The following is a 19,740-nucleotide window of genomic DNA, read 5'->3' as shown; positions in this document are numbered from 1 at the left end:
CGGCATTTGCGGTGCTAAACAGGATGCCTCCTGCTTGCCTTTGGACGATGTCACAAAGGTCTCGTTAAGCTCGACGATTAGTTATTTCGAGCACTTTCTTCGGTGGACGCGTTGAAATTAGGCTGTTACTTTAGTTGAGTCTATTATTTTGGAAGAAAACCATTGTAAATCGTAAAAATATTTACATTACTCATCAAAATCCTATTTTGCTTTTTATTTAACAATTGTTCATATTACAATTTTGTAGAATGTTAGAATGAATTAATTTGAATTTTCTTTGACAGTTAATTAATTTCTTAATTTTCTTAAAAAAATATATAATAATTAAAATAATGCTACAATAGATACTCTAAATTTCTATAAATATATCGTATGTATAAAAAATTACAAAGCCATAATTAAACAAGCGAATATTATTGATTATGTCAATGTGAACTTGTATGTTGTAATTTTATAAATTCCGCTAAAATATAAAGAATTTATATTGATATATTAATATAAACGAGAATTTATATTGAATAATTTAAATTTAACGGATTACTTACAAAACTTTTCTTATCGTATCAATTACTTCTGATGTTTCTTTTAAATTTAACGTTGTATAATATATCACTTTATTTTTATTTTTACAAAGTTGTTACCTAAATCACATGGATTTGCGTTGTATTTATAGTAGACACGTCTAATTCTCAATGCAAGTTGTAGGCATCTTGTTGAATAGTGCTCTTAATCTCAATCACAAATTTTTTTACTAATTTAAAATCTAATTTTAGAATCTAATTAAAAAATTGCTTTAAAAATTGCTTTTCCTTAGTTATGTGAAATTTTGAATGAAAGCTTTCAAATATTAAATTATAAAACAAATTATAAAAGTTGTTAAAAATAAAAAGCTTCCTGAGAAGTTATAGAATTGTTTATATGTCGATGTTGCACGAGGTATCTTCATAATTAATATATAATCAAATTTAATTAAAATATAATTAAAAATTTTGTTAGAAATAGTTACAAAAAATAAGTCTTCTGTTGTTGAAAAAGAAATTCAAATCGCTTTGTTTTTCCATAAATTTAAATTAATTGTAGATTTTTGTAATCAATTATACGTCAGCTGTCAAACACAACGCAATTTATACTTTACAATTTTATATAAATATTAATTATCAAATATCTGTTATATAATGATACGTGTGCATATAATCTATCGATAATCGATAATATATTTTCGACTCGCGTTTTCTTCGGTCGAGTATTGGATATATGCAGAATTTTTTCATTAAAATTAATTGGTATTAATTACTGCATTTAATTACTGCATTTAATGACTGCATTCCGATATTCACTGAAAATCTACCATATACGTAATCTGAATTATATATTTTCAGTACTGACAGTGAATATCGGAACGTAGCCTTAATACATAAAAAAATGTGTGTATAAATAGCATATATTCAATTATATTTAATTATATTTTCATTAATATCTCGCAAACCCATTTAATATTGCGACTTATTTGCACGTATCTTACTTTGGATGTTTTGCGAAAGAACACTTTTGTTCAAGTCTAAAAACTTGGCTATACAGATTTGAAAATAGTTTTGTCGGACTATCACATTTTGCGAGCGTATCGAGAAAATAATGAAGCAAAGATTTCGGATTTTAAAATCGTGTTATTTTACTTGAGCGCAAATCCACATCAGTTCACGAGTTCGACATATCATGAAAATATTTATATAAGACGTTATAATCTGTTGCTAAAATATACAAAATTTTGCATTATTATCATCATATTTAAGCGTTCTTTAACATTAATAATGCAACAAAATTATTTTCAGATTTAATCACGTTCCGATCAAGTTTTCTGTCTTCAAGTTGTCAAGTCTTCTGATTAGTTTTTACTTGAGCAAAACTGTTTTTTTTTTTTTTTTAGCGTTAGATAATAATTATATATTTGGTCAAGGTTGAAGACGTATCTCATAAACATCTCTATTTGGATAATGTGCTTACAAGAAGCACAGAATTAATTACTAGAAGATTTGTATCGTAGATTTACATTTCTTTGATGATCACTATTCACAGAAATATCCATTTGACGTATCTAATTTGTCAAAGACTCTTATCTGGGTGGATAATTTGCGAGCGAACCGGCAACGAGACGGTGAAGCAAAAATTTTGAACTTTTGACTTTGAAATGATCGTAATATATTTAAACGCAATCCACGTGAATTCACCAGTGATATGAACAGATCAATCTACATAACATTAATGATGTAACGTTTCGTTGAAATTTAAAACGTAACGTTGGCACAAAACATGCGACTTTTTATTCAGCAAATATTAATGAATTTGTATAATTATTTCAGAACTTGTGTCTCCTATTTGCATAATTTTGCATAATTATAAATTTTTATATGGTCTTTAACTATATAGAGATAGGATAAACTTTTCTATAGATTATATCATATTATTGATTTATTTATTTCAATTTAATTTATGATTAGCATGAGTATTCGTGCGTTCTCTCTCTCTCTCTCTCTCTCTCTCTCTCTCTCTCTCCCTCTCTCTCTCTCGAAAAATGGCCTTTAGTCAAAAATCAGTATTATTGATTTTTCATTATTTCCAGTTGTTAGTATATTATTTTATTGATCACACTATATTAATAGTTGCATGCATAAAATGACGAGCATCTCGCATCATCGTCAGTATCCAAGTATCGATTCTCTCCAATTCTCTCCGCTTCACGTGTTTTTCAGATCGGGAAGTCGATCGTGTGTCTTTTGAAACGAGATTAGAAAATTAGAAAAGCGAGAAAACTCACTAGAATATCTGCATGTCGATTATATGTCGATGAAAGCTAGTAAATTTTCTCACTCTGTAATTTTCACCTCACCTCACGTTTAGAGACGCACAATCGATCGCCAGAACGGTGATCGGCAACGGCTACAACATTATCATCCCCCTCATAATGTCGTCGCGACGCGGCGTCGCGCAAAATGAATGAATATAGAATAGAGGGGCAGCGGCGCTACGACATGTGATAAACGCATGTTCGCGTATCCTCCGCGGTATTCCGTCGTGGTGAGCATCTCGCGGAATCGCGTCGAGCAAGCTGGCCGACATAATTCGGGCCGGATGATTCGTGCCCGAAGGGTCAACCGAGATACCACCCGTCATCCGTCACGAGCACGATCTCGCAAGACACGATCGTACGTCGAAATTAAGCAGCACGATCGTACGTCGCACGGTCGCACGCGCGGATGCGGTGGTGCGTGCCGGGTCGGGTGCCGGGTCCGGGCGTACGCGCATGCGCCCGCCAAAATCGCGCTCCGATTGGTCGTCATCACATGGTCTGATGTCAGACCATAGCCACCACAGGGACCGTGCGATTCAATAATAAGATGCTGGTGAGGTGGATGCCAGCCAGTCAGTCAGTCCTCAGTTTGATTGTCTAACGATTGCCTTTCTCTCTGGAGAGCGAGTCTTTTCGCGCCAGTCTCTCTGCGAGGTGACCAAGCCAGGACGACGAGAGCCAGTCCCGCGAGATCACGCGAGATCACGCGAGATCACGCGAGAAGGAGAGGCCCGCGCGGAGATTCAAAAGATCTACGCGGTGCAACGGGAAACGGATTGGTCCTTCGCTCCGCTCTCGACGTTTCCCCGGAATTACTCGTGTGCATAGAGCGTGAATCAGGTGAGTCTTGAGGGGGCGCGATCGATATCGGGCTACGTTGCGCGGCTACGAATCGTTCGCTTCCCGAGGGAGTTGTCGCCAGTGGAAAAAGCCAGCGGCGTACGTTACGGTTTCGCGACAACTTCTCTAAAATTACAGAAATTTTTCTCTTCCTTCAGCTCCACGCGGGTAACTCGAAAAATAAAGTTGTACAAAAGAAGTAAACATTTTGCTAGATTATATTAAAGATGAATTATAAAAAGCATTAAAGAACACGAGAGAGAGGATTTAAATTATTACTCTTATGTATACTTTTGTTTCCAAATTGTTTAATACGTTTTATCCAAGTATAATTGATTGGCTGATCCAAATGCACTCCAATCCATTACGTACGTGAATTGATAAATAAGGTATATTTAATTATTTACGATTAATTCCTTTATTTTCTACTTTTTGTCCATAAATTAAACTATATGTATATGTATATGTATAAATAATCGTGTTTTTCAATGTACTGAAAAAATTATTAATTGGAAAAACACCAAACAGAATATTTTGCTTCAAAAAAAATTGATGAAGTGGATCGCAATTACGTAATTCCTACGTTATATTTTTGCGATTATACTTTTGAGTCTTTTCAATCTTGATAATTAAATAATTGAATATTATATGAAAAATATATCATAGATGTATCGGACACATGTAGGAGATACTCGAGATGAAAAGTTATGAATGAATAAGTTTTTCTAGTCGTCTGAAAAATTTTTTTTTTAAATTGAAGGAACATTCAAGTGTATGAAGGAACATTCAAGTTTTATGCAAAATTTGTTGACTCATGTAAGTTTAGAAATTTATCAATTCTTGTATGAAAAATTTATAATCTCATTACACAAAATTAAATTACATATATTTCTGAAAGATGTTATATGTATGAAATATAAACATAATCGATCGCGAATAATGAAGTGGAATAAAAATATTAATTATTATACAAAGATACATATAATTGTGTAAAGATATATAAACAATATATAGAGGGACGCGACAATAAAAATGTAAAATGTTTAAAATATTTGAAGCATAGAAGAAAAAATAAAAGTATTCGGCTACCGGTTGTAAAAAATGCTGTTGTAGGAATGATCGTTGCTAACGCAAATATGTTAATGTCTATTTTTATTAATGTAGATTAATTTTTATCTCCGTTTAACTTTTCTATTTTTAATTTCAAGAATTAAGAAAGGATAAATTAAACCAGGATTATAATTAATTTTATATTGGTAGAAATGGATATAATAAATAGTGCGCGAGAAGCGAAACGAACATAACAAATGCAAACGTTGAGTTTTGCATAATGTAACCACGTAATCTTACTTGAATAATAAACATCGGGAAGTACTCAATTGTATTGTCAAAAGAAATCATTCGGAAATGTTACTTCTTATACTTGAAGACTCAACATTGCCAGGATCGACGGCACTACGTTTGTGTTTGTATTACGTCATAATGTACATAGGTCTCGTAAGTATGATGTCAAACTGTACCTGCAAATTGACTTACAAATGACTCATTTCTACATATACTCGTACATATAAATAGCAAAAAACAAACATGAAACAAACATGCAAAAGGAAGGCTTATGAGATTAAAAATTCAAATTTTGCTAGTGTGGCAAGAACAATAAAACTTGAACTAAGAGATCTTTGATCTTTAGCAATGCTAAATTAATCAAATCTTAATAAAATTGAAAACATTTACATACAAACATTTATGGAAATTACATTTTCTCACATTTCTTACTTATATTTCTTCTTATTCAAAATCGTCGCGTCTTATTTTTAACGTGATTTCCTTTATGATAGTACTTTTCTCATTTCAAGAGTACAATTACTGACTATTCCTCAATTACCAATTATAATCGTACGCGTTTGTCGCGTGGGCGCAAACAATACTAAACGTGCGAACTATGATATTAATTCACCATGCGACCTGCCTGTAATGACACGTTTTAATGAGATATAAACGGTTAATCAATTAGCCGTCAAGTGATCAATGTAATAAGATATAGGAAGGCGATAATTGACCTCTGCTTTACATACATACATGTACGTGTAACTCGAACAATAAACATATTCTTATCTCGATCGTATTATCATTGCAAATGTAAGTTATTCATTATATTTACAATATTAATGCAACTTGTAAAGAGGCTTATTTATGAGCTCATTAATAACTCGAAAACTTTGATTAAAATTGAATATCGATATTTTACAAACATTACATTTTTTTTAAATGTTTAAATAACAAATGAGAGTAGAGATAGTCAATCAAAATATTTGGAATTGGTGTGCTCAAGCACGTTACACAGTTGCCAAAACACTTTATTAGTCACAAAATTTTATTGGCAGAATATAATATGATATGTGTAAAATTTGAAATTATTTTTATGAATATATTTTTTCTAACTTATTTTATGTACATTTAGAAGTAACTAATTTGATAATTTGATCGGCCGGCAACATCAAATGGATTGGACTTGATATCGCACTTATTTCATTTATTTGATATTATTTCATCACTAATTATTTTATATTAAACGAAGTAATAACGTATTTCGTTACAACATGTGTAAAATTATATCTGAAAATGGAGCATTATTTTATACAATTATATTAGGTACGTGCGAGAGATACTCGTACGCAATTAACATCAAGTTAATATTAAGTATAAAGCAAGTGCGGTAAAAATACAATACTTATGATTTCTTATCGTTACCGTGATCTCTCAAAATTTTTGATATGCAAGTGAAGTGCACTCCATCAGATATACGACTACTTATTGTTGAGTGCATTACTTAGTTTAGATAATGGTAATGAGAAAAGAGGAGAGAACTGTCATCGAGTGATTAATTTTCGGTCTGATAAAAGACCAAATAGTTTGCCAAAAAAAAAAAAAAAACCCAAAATCTACACACGCAGGCACACACACACACACACACACACCACGCGCGCGCGCGCGCGCGCACAATATTTATTTGTTTCTGAAAACAGTAAAATATGTGAAGTTTTCTCAAAATCTCAAAAAATTTTTTTGAACTTGTAGGCGAATATTATTACATCGTGAAATTAAACGTTAGATATCGAGACAAATCTATCAAGACATACTATACATTATAAGTAATATTTATATTCTTTATAAAAAATATTTTTATCATACAAAGATATTTGTTGCACGAAAATAGTTATCGTTGTTTGCAACATTTTGCTCGTGACATTCATAAGATTACTACTAAATATTTCTAGATTTTAACTAGTTCATCTTTCTCAATTCGAGACGCTAAGGAAGAAAAAAAAATTATAAATAGGGTGAAAAAACGCTATAACGAAAAAGAAAATCTAAAAATATGATTATTGAGAAACGGTAAACTGTGTCTACTTATCTATCTTTTTACGAAATAACTCAAACAGAACATGTCATACTATATCACGATATATTTTCAAGGTTCAACGCGGTTCTTCGCCTGTACATAGACAGTGGGATAGGAAACTCGGATCAACGGCTCCCGTTGTCTTTAAGTATTCACACCGGTTGTGTAATTAGCAAACATTGCGACGTAACGCATGCACAATAGTCGTGTCAGAGAAAATTGAATTGAATCGAATTGAATTTGCAATTACGCGCGCATCATCAATCGCATGAGCCGCGATAATATGACATGACGAGTCGATTGAGGAGTCGACCTTCCGACTTTATGCAAGTGATGTAACCAACGACCACGAATGTCTTCTACTTATTTCATCATTACCATTATCTTAACCAAGATTACCATTATCTAAGGTTTTGTAACTTTTTGTCAAGGAGTAGCTTGACGAAAAGTTGCTGAACATGCAATATGTAAATATTCTTATCTAATGGAATCGATGATATTTAGACGGATGGAGTCGGCTAAAGTTCGGACTTTCTTACGACGATACAAAGATAGTCCGCAGATAGTCTCTTAATATTTGAAAAAATTAAATACATGACATTGGAGCCGAGCAAGAGTACGAGAATACGAGACGAGAAATGTCAAAGCAAAAGTTAATGAGAAACAAAAGTTTGCGATCGTATCGCAAGGAGTGGTAGTCGGTCGAGCATTGAAGGATTCAATTCGATTTCATTATGCGTAATTGTGTCGCACGTATGACGTGACATTTGCTGATTTCCGAATCATCGTGTTATTTTGGCATTAACACGGAGTTCCGCGGTATGTGACCAATACGAGGGATATCTTAATCATCGCTAACTGTCGTACGTTACGATACTGATAATTTCTCTTATCAAGATATAGCGAAACGTTTAATGACACGTTTGTCAACAAAGTTCCGTAAACGCGTGACTTATGGATATTTTAAAATGTAACAATTGGCAATTGAATTGATAATCTTACTCGTCGTGTCGATCGATTTATCTTTTGTACTATGATTTCGGATAAAATTATGAGATAACTTTGTTGAAAAATATTCACTTTTTTAAATAAGTATGACAAAATACGGGATATTTCTCTTGCAAAAGACATATATATATATATATATATATATATATATATATATATATATATCAGACAATGCGATTATTTTGAAAATAAAATGGATCATTTCCATTGTTTAATATTCAGTTTGCAATAATATATCTTTGATTCATTAGTACACATGGTCATCTATTTTTTGAAATTGTAACAATCTCTGACAACATAAAATATTGTAAGTATCTACTTTGCGAGAAATGATTGATGGATTTTTTGAGAAAGAACGACGATTCTGTGAATGTTTATCAAGCAAAGTTGATTTATCCAAGTGAAAATTTATTGAAAATATTCAATTAAGTATACTATATGTCAATTGAAGGTAATCGCATATGGTAATCATTCGCTAATCGAGCGCGAGCGCGTTCAAAGAGGCAAAACGAGATTCCAAGACGTTAAGATTTCGACGTGACAGATAAGCATAAATCGTAAATATAAGCATAAATCGTAAATGATTCTTATATGTCTGGCATGTCTGACATAAAACTGTTGCGAATTATTTTGTTGATAATATTTCGTAAGCTTATTAAAAGTTTCATCATTTTTAAATCTTGTACTTGATGCTTTTCTCTCTCAAATAAGGAAGAAGGTATATTTTTATTAAACATTGCGATTTTGCATTTGTTTAAAAGACATTGAAAAAAGTATTATCTATTTAAATTTTTTTCTAGTTCCCAAACGCTTCTCCCCCTCCCTCTCCCCCCTTCTCTTCTCTTCACCGAATAGAGAATGAATAGTAGAATAGTTGAATAAATGTGTTAAAAAGAGCAAAGATTTGATTATCGATTATTTCTTTACAAATAGAGATCCATTCAGAGGGAAGAGAGCTCAATCTTCGAAAAGATGCCTGCTCAGTTTGAAAGCATAAATAGCCCCATGGCGCGGGAATCTGTAATCGGAAATGGAGTACCGTATTCCGTTGACAGTGACATCATCATCACAGGCATATCGGGTAATCGTCTATCGCAAACAGTCGCGGCACGACTAACTGAATCGCTTATGGAAGCATTTAATCGAATCAATGTTCTTTCAGGTCGTCTGCCCGAGTCGTCAAATATCGAAGAGTTTAAGCAGAATTTGATGAAAGAAGTGGACATGGTCACTGATAACGAGAGTCGTTGGACAGCGGGTATATATGGGCTACCACGCAGAAGCGGCAAGATCAAAGATCTCAGTCATTTCGACGCTACTTTTTTCGGAATACATTCCAAACAGGCGCACGCGATGGATCCGCAGCTTCGTATTCTGTTAGAAGTTACATACGAGGCGATAGTTGACGCGGGCGTCAATCCCTCGACGATCAGAGGATCGCGTACCGGTGTATACCTCGGTGTTTCTACTTCGGAAACGGAAGAAGTTCAGACGAGAGACATAGAGAGCATAAACGGTTTGTATGTTATAAAAATTAGTGTGGCGACGAGTATCGTCTTTCAATAAATTTTTTTTTTTTTATATTAATAAATTCTCTTTTTTAATTCTTATCCGTTGCAAAACAAATATTTACGCGAGGTATTCGCTCAGATTTCACTCAGGTTTAAATACGGAGAAAAATTTCTAAATACGATTTAAAATCGGTAGACTCGTTTAAAGACGAGAAAAAAATTGCGAACGATATGTCATTTTACTATATGTAAATAGAATCATTATTTATTTGTTATAAATATCGATTATGATACGAGGAAACAGATTATATGATGTCTGTTAAGAAATAAACCGAAAAATTTGCGCTTGATTACAGGATACGGAATGCTCGGTTGTTGCCGTGCGATGTTAGCCAACAGAATCTCTTACTCGTTCGACTTTACCGGACCCAGTTTCGCGATCGACACGGCTTGTTCCTCGGCTATGTTCGCCATGCATCAGGCAATCTCTGCAATCCGTGCCGGCGAGTGCGACGCTGCGATCGTTGCCGGAGCGAATCTTACATTAAGGCCATCAACCTCGCTTCAATTTCATAAGCTGAATATGCTGTCGCAGGATGGTAAGAGTAAAGCGTTCGATGCCGCGGCTGATGGTTACGTGAGATCAGAGGCGATAGTGGCGATATACTTGCAGAAAGCAAAAGACGCACGCAGAGTATACGCCACGGTAGTTCACACAAAAACGAATACCGATGGCTACAAGACCGAGGGTATCACGTATCCTAATGGTGAAATGCAAAATCGATTGTTAAACGAAATATACATCGAAGCGGGCATTGATCCTACGAGTCTGAGTTACATAGAAACACATGGTACGGGCACCAAAGTGGGTGATCCAGAGGAAATCAATTCTATTGATAAATTGTTCTGCAAAGATAGGAAAACTCCTTTACTGATTGGCTCGGTCAAATCCAACATAGGTCACTCGGAACCAACTAGCGGGTTGTGTTCGATCGCCAAGGTATTGATTGCGATGGAAGAAGGCGTGATACCTGCGAATTTGCATTATAATAATCCGAATCCAGAAATCTCTGCGTTAATCGAGGGACGCATGCGAGTAGTCGACAAAGCCACACCGTGGAACGGTGGTCTCGTCGGCATCAACTCGTTCGGTTTCGGTGGCGCGAACGCGCACATTATTCTACGTAGCAATCCGAAACCAAAGCTGTTGCCACTGTTGAACACCACTGAACTGTTACCCAGATTGGTTACCGTATCGGGTCGAACGGAAGAGGCTGTGCACATCTTATTGGATAAAGCGAAGGAGCACCGAAGAGATGACGAGTTTCTCTTGCTGTTACACACGCTGCACAATAACGATATCTCTGGACACGGAATTCGCGGTTACGAGATACTCGGCGTTGATGATACACGCGAAATGACCAAGATAGCAAAACAGAACGAGAGGCGTCCAATCTGGTTCATATTTTCCGGCATGGGCTCGCAATGGCCAGGAATGGGTCGTCAATTATTCGGTATCGAAACTTTTCAACGTAGTTTGCGACGAAGTGCGGAGGCATTAGCACCCCACGGTATTGATCTTATGGACATTATCATGAATGGCACGGACGAAATGTACGAGAATATAATGAATTCCTTCGTGTCTATCGCGGCTCTGCAGGTCGCCCTCGTCGACGTACTGACGTCGATAGATATATACCCGGACAATATAGTCGGACATTCCGTTGGAGAGTTGGGTTGTGCTTACGCTGACGGCACGTTTACCCCAGAGCAGACCGTCTTAGCGGCTTATTGCAGAGGCAAAGCGATCTTGGAGTCCAATTTGGAACCGGGTGCCATGGCAGCTGTCGGTTTAAGCTGGGAGGAGACTAAAAAGATGTGCCCGCCCGATATCATTCCGGCTTGTCACAATTCTGCGGACTCGGTCACTATTTCGGGTCCGATTGAGTCTATTAATAACTTCGTACGAATGCTGAATAGCAAGAATATTTTTGCCAAGTCTGTGAAAAGTGCCGGTTTCGCCTTTCATAGTAAATACATTGCTTCCGCTGGGCCTAAGCTGCGCGCTTCGCTCGACAAGATCATACCGAGTCCCAAGCAGAGATCGGCCAAATGGATTTCCAGCTCTGTGCCCGAAGCCGCATGGGGCAGCCCACTCGCACAGTTGAGCTCGTCCGCGTATCATGTCAACAATTTATTGTCTCCCGTGCTCTTCCAGGAAGCGATCGCGCACATCCCGGAGAACGCGATAACGATTGACATCGCGCCGCACTCCTTGTTATTGCCGATCTTACGCAGATCGCTACCATCAACGGTGACCAATATTGGCCTGCAAAAGAAGGATCATTCGGACAATTTGGTTTTTCTTCTGTCTAACGTGGGCAAACTGTACATGGCTGGCGTGCAACCCAACATTTCCAAATTATATCCTCCCGTGAGTTTTCCCGTCGGTCGTGGAACACCTATGATCGGGCCTTTAGTTAAGTGGGATCACTCCACCGAGTGGGACGTGATTAATTTCAAACAGACAGAGCAATCGGGAGAGTGCATCGTTCAATTGGATCTGTCGAAAGAAACGGACGCGTATCTAGCGGGACATCAGATAGACAAACGAATCATTTTCCCAGCCACTGGCTATATTTTCTTGGTGTGGAAAACATTGGCGAAACTGCTCAGCATGGACTACGAGCGATTGCCAGTGATCTTCGAAAACCTACGGTTTCAGCGAGCCACTATTATGCCGAAGGAGAGACCGGTGAAATTGTCGATAACCATCTTTAAGGGAACCGGCGACTTTGAGATTTGCGAAGCCGACAGCGTCGCCGTCAGTGGAAACGTTCGCGTCTCTGAAAACATAGAAAAAGATCAGCTCAAATTGCAACCGCCGATTTTGCCTGCCGACAAAGAGACATTGCCATTGAATTCCAAAGACATTTACAAGATTCTGAGGTTGCGTGGATACGAATATCGCGATATTTTCCAAGGAATCAAATCTTGCGACAACTACGGCGTTGCTGGTAAAATTTGCTGGTTTGACCAATGGGTTTCGTATATGGATACCATGCTTCAGATGACCATAATATCCTTTGACAACAATTTGATGTATTTACCATCGCGTCTCCAGTACATAGCGATTAATCCCATTCTTCATAAACGTTTAGTGGAGACATTAGCAAAGGACGACGGATTACCAGTGTATTACTACAAGAACATCAATGTCGTCAAATCGGGTGGTATCGAGATGAGAGGATTGAAATCTTCCTTAGCACCTCGACGACAGCAGACTCAAGCTCATCCTAAGTATGAACGGTATACTTTCGTGCCCTATGAAAATTTGCATAGTCTGGTAGAGGATCCAACGAAAGGAAAGCTACACGCACTCACCGTACTCTTGCAAATCATGTGTGAGAACATGACGGCATTGAAATTGAAGACCGTGGAAGTTGCAGGTGAACGAACCGCGGAAGCTCTCTTGGCTCCACTTATACTCGACATCTTTCATAGTGAACCGAATCCGCCTACCGTAAGTATACCGTAAGCTTGATAAATTATTTGTTAGCACTATCAGAGTAATATTTTCTCATTCAAAACTTTTACACATATATGGGTTTAATAAGCAAGTTTGATACAAATAGAAATGAGAAGATCACGATTGTTGATATTTGGAAAAAAATTTTGTCTTGCCAAACTGCTGAATTTTACTTTTTCGTTTGTATGCAATTTTAAATGCACAGTGAAAGCAAGCTAAACAAGACTTGTCACAAATGACATCGACATCTATAACTTATTCCTATTCTGTAATTGCTTTTTTTCCAAGATCTTTTTTTTTTTTTTAATATTAATGTTATCATGAATTCGCTGCTTTTGTTTCAGATTGATTTACAAGTGGTCGCAGTTTCTTCCGATAATTACACGGCGAGTTTGAATCAAATGAACATTAAGGCTAACGTAATAACGATAAATGTGATCGACACACCTCCTGCTCAGGATGCGCATCTTATCATAGCGACGGATGTTCTATCCAATCGATCTTATGCCATTCTCAAAAACCTAACAGCTGCCTTAAAACCAAACTATTATATTCTTCTGGAGGAAACTTCCATGCAACTAGATTTGAAGAATGCGTTGAAAGAAACCGATCTGGTATTGGCTGGGAAACAAATCGATTCCATAGGAAAAACTTATTTGTTGCTGAAGAAACAGGAGAAGAGGGGAGATAGTAATACAAATCATCCGATAGTAATACAAATCACAGAGAAAAATCTCTCATGGCTGGAGGATGTAAAAGCAGCACTGAAAAAATCTAATAGCAAAGGACAAGAAGTACTTTTTGTATCCCAAGGCGAAGAAACGCTCGGTAAAATCTCAAGAAAAATTTTTTAAACCATCTTTTTAATTATCTCGTTTAGGATTTAATAGAATCAAGGTTAACATCATTTTTTGTTCGCAGGCTTGGTAGGATTCATGACTTGTGTACGACGCGAGATGGGCGATGCAAACGTGCGCTACATTTTTATTCAGGACAAGAACGCCCCCAAATTTGACTTATCCGTACGACTTTATATGGAACAGTTGAACAAAGGATTGATGGCCAACGTATTGAAAGGAGGACACTGGGGCAGTTATCGGCACTTGCCATTAGATCAACAAACTAACGTACCTTCCCTGCAGGTAGAGTATGCTTACGTCAACTCCTTAACAAGAGGAGATCTCAACAGCTTGAGATGGATCGAAGGTTCGTTAAGTTACTACCGACCTAATAGTTTTCCTAATATGAAATTGTGCAGTGTGTACTACGCTCCACTGAACTTTAGGTAAGTTTCTCCCATATAATGTATTGGTAATTAGAAATTTAGATAATATAAAAAGATGTGACAAGTAGATATAAATAATACAAACGATAGGGATATCATGTTGGCGACTGGCAAACTACCGCCAGATGCCTTACCAGGAAATATGGCTGCGGAAGAATGTATATTGGGACTTGAGTTTTGCGGGAGAGATACAGACGGTCGTCGCGTGATGGGCATGGTCAAAGCTAAAGGATTAGCGACTATTGTATTAGCAGATCCTGACTTTCTTTGGGAGGTACCCGACAAATGGACTTTGGAAGAGGCAGCAACAATACCTATCACTTATGCAACTAGCTACTATGCTCTGTTTATGCGGGGTAAACTGAAAGCAGGTGAAAGTGTATTAATTCATGCTGGTACAGGTGGTGTCGGTCAAGCAGCAATTGCCATTTCTCTGCATGCTGGTTGTACCGTTTTTACTACCGTCGGCACGCCAGAAAAAAGAGAATATCTCAAAAAAATTTTCCCGCAATTGGATGATAGACACATCGGTAATTCTCGAGACACGAGTTTCGAACAGCTAATACATACCGAAACACAAGGACGTGGAGTCGACATAGTGCTAAATTCATTGGCAGAGGAAAAATTGCAAGCTAGCATTCGATGTCTCGCGTTAAATGGCCGTTTCCTTGAAATTGGCAAGTATGATTTGTCGAATGACAATCGTATAGGGATGTCGATGTTTTTGAAGAATACATCCTTTCACGGTATATTTGTGGACGCATTGCTTGGACAAAATCATAGTTCGGACAAAACAGAACTGAGAAGACTTCTTTCGGAAGGAATCGAAAATGGTGCGGTACGTCCGCTGCAATCGACTGTGTTCTCGGTACAGCAGCTCGAGCAAGGATTTAGATTCATGGCGACAGGCAAACACATTGGCAAAGTACTATTAAAGATCCGTGATGAGGAACCGAAGAAATGTGTACCGCCAACGCCGAAGACAATAACCGCGATCCCGCGTACTTATATAAATCCAGAAAAATCATATATTCTGATCGGCGGTCTTGGTGGATTCGGTCTAGAACTGGCCGATTGGATGATTAACCGTGGCGCTAAAATCATTGTTCTCGTGTCGCGCTCAGGCATACGCACTGGTTATCAATCCTTCTGCGTGCGTCGCTGGCGCGAAAGAGGTATAAAGATCGTCATCTCCACGATAGATATTACGACATTATCGGGTGCCGAGCTTTTGATTCAAGAAAGCAATCGGCTGGCTCCGGTAGGCGGTATATTTAATCTAGCAGTCGTATTGCGTGATGCTCTGATTGAAAATCTAGAGGAAGCTGACTTTAAAACGGTGATTTTGCCAAAAGTTGACGTTACAAGGAATTTAGATATGATGTCAAGAAAGTTTTGCCCATCGCTAGATTACTTTGTGGTATTTTCATCTGTAGCATGCGGTCGTGGTAATATAGGTCAAACTAATTATGGTTTTGCGAATTCGACTATGGAGAGAATGATGGAACAGAGGCAAGTTAATGGTTTACCTGGTCTCGCCATTCAATGGGGTGCTATCGGAGACGTTGGTTTAGTCGCAGGTAACATATGAAATGTTTTGAAAAAATTCAACTATTTTCTCGGTTTTAATTAGATATTTGAATATTTTAATTAGATATTTGAATTCGTCTCCAAACTTTTGTTTCTCTCTATCCTGTTTTTGTAAAAACATTTTATAAAAACATTCATTGGCATAACAATTTACATAATAAAAACACAATAATAACAAAGTAAAGATGTGCACTTTGTATGTCACTGCTCTAGATTTATACGTATAATATATTTTATAATCTATTCTTTACTATATTATTTCTACTATATTATTTCTTCAGAAATGATGGGAGGTAACGATATCGAGGTGAGCGGTACTGTACCACAATTCATGTCGAGTTGTCTCGAGACGATGGATTTATTCCTTCAACAACCGCATCCAGTGTTGAGTTCTACAGTACTAGCCGAGAAACATAAATCCGACGAGAGCAACAAAATCAGCCTCATTAAAATCATTGGCAACATCCTAGGCATTAAAGATTTTGACAAGATCAGTCCTAATGATACCCTGTCCGACTTAGGTATGGACTCATTGATGGGTACGGAAATAAAACAAACTCTCGAAAGAAATTACGATATCATGTTGTCACCTCAAGAGATCCGTGGTTTAACATTTGCCAAATTGCAAGAATTATCCTCGATAAATGTCGAGACAACGAAGGAACCTCTCGCTACAAATGCGATTACTGCTGCAGACATGGATATGTCAGTTAATATGCTGCTGATGCAGTGGCCGAGCGACGACATACTGCCTAAAGAAGTAGTCATTCGTATGAAAACAAAAAGCTCCAATGGACCGATGATGTTCATCTTTCCTGGTATTGAAGGCTTCGTTAAACCGCTAGAATACATAGCTAGTGAACTTGAGAGACCATTATGGGGTTTGCAAAGTATTGAACAAGCACCTTACGAAACAATACAGGACTTGGCTATGTATTACATAAATATCATTAAAAAAATTCAGAAAAAGGGACCGTACCACTTGGCAGCATATTCGTTTGGAACTTGTATCGCCATTGAGATAACTCTGCAATTGGAATCCGCTGGAGAAAAGGTGATTCTGAGTTTAATCGATGGTTCATTGGAATTCGTGCGACAACAATGTGATATGATTGGCAAATTAGACGTGAAAAAACATATTACTTCTGAAGGTTGTATGAAAGCATTGGCGTATTTCAGCATACAATTTAACAAGAAACTCAATTTCATTGAAGTAAGTATTATTCCTATTTTAAGTATTATTTCTATTTTATTACTGTATCTTCGAGTAAAGAGATAAAAATGTGCATGTAATAAAAAACATCCAAAATATATATTTTATATAAATTGTATTTTGTTAAAGTGTAATCGATGACGATATTATTATAACTAAAATTGTTATTGTAATATTTACTCACAATATGGGTGCGCGCACGCGTCTATATAATATGTGAGATATTTATTATTCATGCAAGTAATTAATGAGTTTTTATCTCTTTAGGATTTGGAATTTAATATTTTTTTTTTTTTCAATTTTACTAGTTGTAATATGCGAGAGGAGTCCCCTTACAACTAGTAAAATAGTACACAACACTGATTGGCCAATTAAATATAAAATTTTCTAATTAGTAGTCCATTGAAAAATTCTTAAGCATCCCTGATGTGAGTGTATGTGTGCTATCGCACCGTCCGCTAATGGGACTCTCCCTAAGTAATAATATAGGAAATAATTATAAATCAAACAATTTACAAAAGCACAACAATTGAAGTGCATTGTATAAGTTCAAATATCTGTTTTATAATGTGCAATGTATTATTTTAGGCGTATGATGTTCTAAAGCAGAGTAAATCGGAAGTGGAAATGTTTGACAAAATGGTACAAGTGATTGGGAACACACCATTTTCACAAAATGACCTAAAAATTGCCGGATATCTTTTATATAAAAAGTTAGCGGCTAATACAATTTATATACCAAATAAAAACATCAAAGGATCAGTCACATTAATTAAGGCTTCAGAAAATTTCCTGTCTTTAGAAAAGGATTATAACTTATCTCATGTAAGAGACTTTTACTCTGTTCTTTTTTTTTTTATAGTTTTTGCATTACTAATTGTGAATTTGCATTTAAATGATTATTTTTATGTTTTAATATAAATTTACAAATTATATTTATCGTTTTCATATTATAACAGCTATATGCAAAAATAAAAAAGTGCAATTTTTTTCGGAATCGAACTCTTGGAAATTGAAAAAATTCTTTGAAATTAGAACATTTTTGAAATTTTAGATACAACATTGTTAATGATTATATTCTAATATTTTTTAAGATTTTTTTATTTTTATTTTATCGATTTTCATAAATTTTGTTTTTGAATAAATTAAAATTTAAGATTATACAATAAATAAAAGATAAATTTTAAATTTTGTTGAAATTTTTGAATTGTTAGAAATTGATATTTATAATTTTTATTAATTTATTTAATGTATATGAATAAACATGCAAAGATATTTAGAAAATAAATGTTTTTTTATATATATTTTTTATTTTATATTTATATTATATTATAGTAATGTTAGTATATGTTCGTTAATTGTTTTGTTATATATGTATAAAAATTACAAAACATACATTAATAATAATATATACATATTTTCATTTCAGCTTTGCACGCAACCTGTAAGAATAGAAGAAGTACAAGGTAATCACAAGACAATATTGTTGGGAGAAAGTGCTAAGAAAATCGCGAGTTTCTTGCAAGTATAGCTTATGAAATGTACAACATTCGTGTTTTAATTTTTACATTATATTCGAGGATAAACGTAGCATAACACATGGTGTTGCCGATAGAACTAATATTTTTTATAGCATAGAAAATTGCAGAAATATTGTACATGTGTATCTTATTTTAGAATTTGCAATATTGCAAATATAATACTATATTACTGCAATGTAACTCTATGCCATATTGATATAACAAATAACAATTTGTGTAGATTCTTTTTTGTGTATATGTCATACATTAAGACTAAAACCAATTATGTACAATTGAATCATATGAAATGAAAAACAAGCAAAACAACACAAAACTATATCCTCTTAAAATAATATACTATATACCTATATACTATCATTCATATAAATTAAAATACGTGGTTTAATTGTATTAATTGTAGGATTATGTAAGAATGTTTGATTCCAAAGATGGACGAATTAAATATACATTAGCAAGTTCATATTAATAATAAACACATCGCTTATTTATATGTAAATTAATAATTATTACTCTGTATATTAAAAATTATTTTGCACTGCATTATTTTCTCTTTTCCTTTAATTATACTATGGTTTTAAGACCTGATCTCGTTATCTTTAGCTTATATAATGTAATTTTCTGATATCATATGTCATGATAAAGTTGTAATAGCTGTATTAAAATATATAATTGATGACTCTTAATTATTAATTAAATTTTTTATTATTAAAATATAATTCTTGATATTACTTCAAGTATCATAGAGCTTTTTCCTTATGATATATGATATATGAAACATTTCACATTCCATTGATAATTACGAGTTCAATATAGTAAAAAAACATGGTTTTTACGAATTTAAATATATATATATATATATATAACATATATATAAAACATCTCTTGCTTATATATGATTATATACTTAGAAATAATTGTATGTTAGAAATCAAAAGTATGTTATATAAACAATATAATACAAATATCTAATTGAGG

General features: G+C 35.1%; 1 protein-coding gene across 1 annotated transcript; it reads left to right on the top strand.

The window, feature by feature from the left end:
• Positions 1 to 3,418: 3,418 nt before the first annotated feature.
• FASN1 (Fatty acid synthase 1) lies at positions 3,419 to 19,305 on the top strand. The gene is made up of 10 exons (XM_011643867.3): positions 3,419 to 3,685; positions 9,030 to 9,177; positions 9,259 to 9,612; positions 9,964 to 13,130; positions 13,481 to 13,964; positions 14,058 to 14,421; positions 14,512 to 16,001; positions 16,293 to 17,224; positions 17,813 to 18,049; positions 18,654 to 19,305. The coding sequence occupies exons 2-10, from the start codon at positions 9,069 to 9,071 to the stop codon at positions 18,753 to 18,755; spliced, it is 7,239 nt and encodes a 2,412-aa protein (XP_011642169.2). The 5' UTR covers positions 3,419 to 3,685; positions 9,030 to 9,068; the 3' UTR covers positions 18,756 to 19,305.
• Positions 19,306 to 19,740: the final 435 nt, after the last annotated feature.

This window comes from Pogonomyrmex barbatus, unplaced genomic scaffold, assembly GCF_055798465.1.
Source record: "Pogonomyrmex barbatus isolate J1 unplaced genomic scaffold, ASM5579846v1 scaffold2, whole genome shotgun sequence".
NCBI lineage: Eukaryota > Metazoa > Arthropoda > Insecta > Hymenoptera > Formicidae > Pogonomyrmex > Pogonomyrmex barbatus.
This window is presented reverse-complemented; position numbering and strand designations above follow the sequence as displayed.